The sequence below is a fragment of the Opisthorchis viverrini genome (genome assembly GCF_000715545.1).
Source record: "Opisthorchis viverrini unplaced genomic scaffold opera_v5_175, whole genome shotgun sequence".
NCBI lineage: Eukaryota > Metazoa > Platyhelminthes > Trematoda > Opisthorchiida > Opisthorchiidae > Opisthorchis > Opisthorchis viverrini.
The window spans coordinates 431,688-438,520 of NW_008751833.1; the positions used below are offsets into that span (position 1 = coordinate 431,688).

The window sequence follows — 6,833 nt, forward strand, 5'->3', positions numbered from 1 at the left end:
AGTACCTCCAACAAAGTTCAGCTGAAGCCGAGACATAGTCTACTGAATTCTTAAAAATCGATCTAACCACTGTTCGGCAGAGGTTGCTGGTTCTTACCACTTCTCACACTAAGTCTACTATGAACCATGCAAGCTATGCATACGGTCTGTCATCTATACAACGGAAGTACTGTCAATCGCGGCAACTGCAGGCACTCAGTTTGTGAAGTATTTGGTTCCATTAGCATGTATCAGTCACGCTAATACACACCCGGTGATACTGTTCAGGCGATCGGCATTGATTTTTTTGCGGGCAACGACACTGTCGAATGTCTAGAGGCTAGTCCTGATGTTGGTATGCAATTCTGTATCAGTGATCGAACTCGAAAGAATGTGAGGTTTTATTAGATAATGAATGTGATGTAGGTCGCTACCGGTCAGTAGTGGCTGGTGAGATCTACGTTTGTTTGTTACATAAAAGGATGTCTGATCTTACAGCAGTCCTGAGAACTTCGTTTAGACATTCCCACTGATCAACTGATCGTCTGTTTACCAGTGTAATTCATTCATAACTCAATTGCACTTCCTATATTCATTGTCACTCCTAATATTACTGCTCAACTTTTTCTACATTTCAGACATTTTATTTTCTTGTCGGTGAAGAAACAGCTCTCTTCAAGGGGGGTTTCCTTGGTACCAATTTGCAGCGCAATAGTGCTACTTTCTCACACCCACGATTCTGACAAAAAAAACAAATCAACTCAGTCGCACCAGAGAAGTGAATTTGATTTTTTTTCTCTGGATTGCACGAGAGAAGATTCAGTGGTCAGAACTCGAATACACCGACTGGAAAGTCCGTGGCTTGAATCTGGCCTCTGCCTCTGGGCTTCTCCTGTCTAGGCTTGAACTAATTGGATGTATCCCAGCCCTTGTGCTTCTTTCAGGTGGCATGGCACCTAGACACCAAAAGCGTATTACGGCTGAATGGTTTGTATTACAAGATGAGCTGAAGAGGAGTCTTTTCCACGTAAAACTTCACGATGACTAAATTCCCACCGTTGCAACCACGATCATCTGAAGGTGCGTTGTCTCCAATTGAAAACGTTGTCATTTTTCCCCACATTTTGATATACGTTTTGTTACCGAGATCCTCTCTAAAGCCAGAAAACGTGGTTTTCAGCCGTCTTGTCTCAGCTTTGTGATGTCCATTGATTGTCAGAAGTGTTAGTACAAGCTGATGAAAAATCCAGCTACTTTGGTCTCAGTGACTGATTAACGAACAAAGAAGCTGTAGAGAGATGGTTGTGAGATTCATAGAACTCACGTTCTCCACAATCTCTTTTGAACAGTTTTCCTCATGTCGCTGACCAATCCTCCTGGCGGTCCACATCAAAATGTGGAAGTACTGAGTTTGAGCTTCTCTCTCATCATAGCTCATCAGTGGTGCATATGCCGAGCTTTTAACTTCGGACATCTGAATACGAGTTTAGCGGGTTTCCTGTACGTCGCCAAAGGACATTCGGTGAAACTGACTCATCACATCAGAAGGGTCGGTAGTATATACGCTTAGTTGATGGAAACAAGTGTTTGACTGCACAGGGTTTCTCTTAAGTTCTACAAACTCACATAAACTCAAGTAATTGGATCTTTATGACATTGTACAAGACACATATTACTGTTCACACACGACAATATTCTGAGATGTTCTTGGTCTATATGCTCGTGCCTACGTAGTTCTGATAATCGTTAAATTGCAACTGAATCTGTGACAACGCATTGCAACATTGTTGCTTCCGTTTATTTATCGCTTTCAACTTATTAACCTAGATCTACAAGCGTTTTTCAAACTCTCATCCACAACCTTTGCGCAATTTGGATAAACGGTGCTAAACAAAGGTTTGTCAGAACCACACAAAGGATGGGTAGAAGTGTCCTGGAAAAAAAACAAATCCAACGTAAATGCCTTCTGCTTTTAGTCAGAGGAAGCTTTTCATGTGGAGCACCTGTATCTGTTTTGTACATTGAGTACACTGAGTCAATGCAATGCAGAAGTGTAGCTATAGAAATTGGAGGCTTTTGTCACTGACCTATCATTGTGATGGGAGTTGAAAAAATTAACCTGGTTGTTTTGCGAAATGGCACCAAACTTCTTCCCGTAAAAGTTTTGTTTATTGAGACTGCTGCAAGTAAATATCACGACCAGATAGGCTTCGTATATCTTGTAGGAGCCAACACAAAAATAACGTCACCGTGGAAGAATTGAAGACCATGGTCACGAGAAACAAGCACTTGAACAATGAACAGTTCCAGGGAAAACGTTATTTCATTGATATCAGTTCTTCGTCGTAATATTTTTGCTGTAATTTCCTGTGCAATAAAATTTTGATCGTTTCTTGTTTATTTTCATTAAAAGGTTGCGAAATACGGCCCAAATGAATCCCAGCTGATTCTCTCGTTTATCAGAAACCTCAAATGAATGTAATGCAAAAAGACCGTCTCATGTTTCATCTATTACGATATCCGAGATACTGTGGTATATGTTTTTGAAGAAAAAAGACTCTTCTACAGTCCAGGACTGGTTGTTCTCTTCTTGAGAATCAGCAGGTATACCTGGTCTCTCAGCTTCAGTCAGCTTTCGATGCTTCGACTATCCTAGGGTGAATTTTGTGCAGCATATTCATTTGCGGAATAACATAAACATAAGATATTCATTTGGGATTTATCTGAACCTCCCATTCCAAATTGGTTTATAGACGAGTGTGCCCCGCGAATTATGCACCATTTGCGTTCAAGCGGAACATAATTATGACGGATTTTAGGGGATTGGGTCAGCTTGATGGGTCCGAAGGAGGGCAAAACTAGTAGTGGGTTGGTGGTTGATCATATGGCAGTTGATCCGTTTGCCGAGCTTGGCAAATGGCTCGTAAACTTTTCGTCCCCAGTTGAGGAGACATCGTCAGTGCGCGGTTGAGTGGGTGCTTTCCACGTGCCTAGCTGTGTTTATATAGCTTTTAAAGAAGCACCCATTCAACTGCGTACTGAGGACGTCTTCTCGACTGGGGACGAAACGTTTGCAAGCCAGTTACCAAGCTCGGCAAATAGATCAACTGCCATCTGACGAACCACCAGTGAACACATCTGAGCTACCTATAGTAGTAGGTTGTCGAAAGGTTTTCAATAAACGCACGCGTAGTGATTGGACAAGCATTAATTAGCGGATTTTACATAAAAATCGTCAAATAAAGCCAAAAGCCACCAATGATTAACTGTTTTATGCAGTTACTCGGATCAGTGGGTGGTCAGTTATACCTGATGAATGCCAACGAATTTAAACACTATTCGGTACGCACTTGGCTTGGTCCTCGAAATCTAAAACAGAAAAATATCCCTCACTGGTTGCATTGTTCGGTGCAGATAATTTAATGGCTTAACTATGTTTGTTACATTCTATAATTATTGTCTTCTTTAAAAGGATTAGAAAAACAAAAGTACTCTAGACCGATTTGCATGTGTTTTCGCATCGCAGGATATTTTAGTCACACAACTCAGCTGATAGGCTGGCTTACCTTCTGCAGAACTTCCCCTCTTCTTGAGCGCTTTCTCCAGGCGGCGTTCAAAGTACTCAATGTCATCAATGCATCTGTTGAGCATGTAAAAGTGCCGACTGTACGCATCCACAATGGTATTTCCTCGCTAAATTCGTCAAAAATAGCATCAACGGTGCATGATTACTTTGCTGTCAACATGCAATCAGACAAACTAACTGTACATTTACATCGAAGTACCTAAGGATCAACATCAAGGTGGAATTTATGATCCAAAAAACGCTTGCCAACAGTAAAAACCATAAGCAAGCAATTTTTTACCCGCATTGGGAAGTTGAAGGACAATTTAAAAAGGAAGAAAAGAGATGCGAGTTGGCGACCATGGATTGCCAGAAAACAGGTGGCCATACTCCAGGCGTACCAATCAAATACTGAATACCACGTTTTTGGATTATCCAAACTGTTTTCTTGTGCAGCTTTGCCTACTTTACGGTCTCTTCTGGCTGCTGCTGCTCTTGCCTTGTCACAGAGAATAAACCCCCGTGAAAAGCACAGCTGAACAACCCCTGTATGTGTCCTTCAAGTTCCAGTCCTTGAGACATCATTCTTACAAGACTTAGAACGCTGTCTACAGTGTGTAGAAGCAACTATACAGTACAACTTCTACAGTGAAGCAACTATACAGTACAACCTTCTACAGTAAATTTTTTTAATTAAATGAGAATGACGTACAGAAGTTGCATCACGTTGATGTTTAGGAAAATAAAATCCCATCCTAACCTTATACCTACCACTAGTGTTTCAAACAAGATTTCTCACTGCACATTTCTGCTAGTGGTGTCAACTTCGACTTTTGATGTGCTTTAGTACACATGATGCAGTCAGGTGCTTCACTAGATTCAAGAATTCGAGCATCGAAGAGACAAGTTGACAATCCATGCGCTGGCGATGGAGAGTTGAGTACACCACGTGAGGACTCGTATGGTTTACCTACACCACACGTTGTCTCGCAACCGCCCGTCGTGAGATATCTGCGGAAAACACTGTTTCAAATTATGACAATAATTAAGAACAGTATTGCACTTGCCTCCTGAGTGATGGCAATTAGACAACCAAATCCTATCATCAGAAACGCGTTTTTCCAGCTAGGCTCGTTGAAGGAAATTCTACTCATTACTTTGGAGGTCACTGAATGATCTGTATTTAGATATGGGGGTGATATGGGCATGAGTGAACGTACTTTTTGTCTGCGTAAGTTTTGATTGTATCATGACACCTAGTATCATATGGCTGGGAGAAAACAATGCGATAGGCCGTAAGCGAAGTAACAAGAGTGGTGGGGGCTCGGGTCGCACTACCTAGATGCAGCAATGAGCCAAAAAATAACGGTATGCAGGCATCCATTCACTAAAGAGCTACCAACGCACCTTTCCGCCTCCCCAAACTATCGGTAAACAAGTGTGGCAGCTAGAACCATTGTAAGCGGCTTTCACAACTGATGCTACGTTGCTCTCACTTCTTGGTAAGAAGTTTTGAGTACAGTCCCACATCATATGCAACGGAGTGCGAATGTTGTGCAACTTGTGCGTGGTGAAAAAATCCTCAAATCCCAAGCTCCAGCTAAAATCTCGTTTTTCAAGTTGATCTAGACTGAAGAACTACGAGTCCTCTAAACGTGTTTTTTTGTTTTCAATCGTCGCCAGGCTACAAACATAAAAGATTCAAAACTTCCACATTCCAGTGGCTATCTGGGAGTGAATGGCTTCTTATTAATATGGTTATTTTATACCTATTCAGGGTAAGTCAGCCCGTTTTCCTGTCCTCTAGCTCGCGTCACATGATCTGCCTGCTTAAGTGACTAATTACTCAGAACAACCATCTGTACCTTGTGAGTTACTTTCTTGTGATCAGCTTGACCAAGTATTCTACGAGGGATTTATTCCGGATTCGACATCATTATCACAGAGCAACATTGTCATGGAAAAGGTAGAACAACCACTTGCTCTGATTGGATACCGGAAGCAAGAAAATCATCAATTTTGTCAAAACCAGAAAAGCGGACGATCGCGTTATCCCCGTAAGTATTACAACTTGTTGGGTGATGTAAATCAAATGGAAGGTCCTTAAGTGGTGGTTAACATGAGAAAGTAGAGATTCCATACTGAAAACATCACTTTTGGTGGCAAACCACAAGTAGTTTACAAAACTCCGATTGTATTCTATCCAAAAAAGAATTTTGCGTTTTCTCTTCCCGTCACTATCAGCAAAGCATGTGTTAGCCTTATGCAAACACATTGAAGGTAAAAGCTATCACGCAGTACTGAAACAGTGACCTTTGAGTGTTCCCACATTCGCGCTTCCTCCGGAAACCCTTGTAACCTCAATTCAATCCGTAGTCTTGTTTCTCTCAGCTGTAAATCCCTTTGAGATCGGGATTACAGAGATTATTTTAATTTGATAACGAGGTTGTGGCGACATATGGATCGTCATACAAACTTTTGCTCGAAATCAGGGGTTTTCTTACACACAAGCTGCTGTCTGGAAAGGATGACATGGGACTTTTCCCTGGGTCTCCGTGTCTATACAAAACACAGACGAGGAGAAGCATTCAGCCGAATAAATTCTAAGAGGTGAAACAACCGCGACAAAAATTAGGGGATAATACGGTTGCGTATTACTTACGTATGTCCAAAATGGCACCAATTTTTATTGACACACCGTACTACTTATAAGGTTGCTGATGACGTTTCGACAGGAGCAAGCTGTGAGTCACCCAGATATCCTGGTGACATCAAAGTTATTTGTGAGTGAGTGTGGCTCGCTCAGAGCATCAAGTGTTTGTTTATTTAGAATGAAAGACGGAACGTCCGGCTTCTCAATGTGTTCACAGTCTTTTCCTTCCCTGATCATTCTCCTTAGATTGGAAATTTATCAATGTTCTATCACCTATGCACACGTCGGGGGACGTGCAAAAATGAACTTGCCACCTGTTGATTATTGTGCGCTGAGTGCATCCAGAGGGTGATGAAGTGAGATTAGAACGCCAGGCGCGCACCCATGCGTTCCGAATCCCCTTAATAGATAGAAAGTCCTTATAAGGATGAATGCTTATTTCAGTTTACAACTGTTTACCACTTGCTACAGCTACATAAGTCTTCTAACTTCCATAAGGGATTTTGCCTTACATTATGTCATTACGAGCAGAGCGGTTCAACTTTAAATAAGTCCGAAGCACCATTGTGTTCGCATGTGTCTCCGTTGCATATGGCTATATCTCAAAGCATAAAAACGTTTGCTGCACAACAACCA

The 6,833-nt window shown here is 41.7% G+C and overlaps 1 protein-coding gene across 1 annotated transcript in view; it reads right to left on the bottom strand.

Moving 5' to 3' along the window:
* T265_07582 (hypothetical protein) overlaps nt 1-3,672 on the bottom strand; it is a gene marked incomplete at both ends in the record, with an annotated part of 33,749 nt that extends 30,077 nt beyond the window's left edge. Inside the window, one exon of the mRNA XM_009173139.1 lies at nt 3,546-3,672. Coding sequence (XP_009171403.1) covers nt 3,546-3,630 — 85 coding nt within the window. The remainder of the gene's footprint in view (nt 1-3,545) is intronic.
* Nucleotides 3,673-6,833: the final 3,161 nt, after the last annotated feature.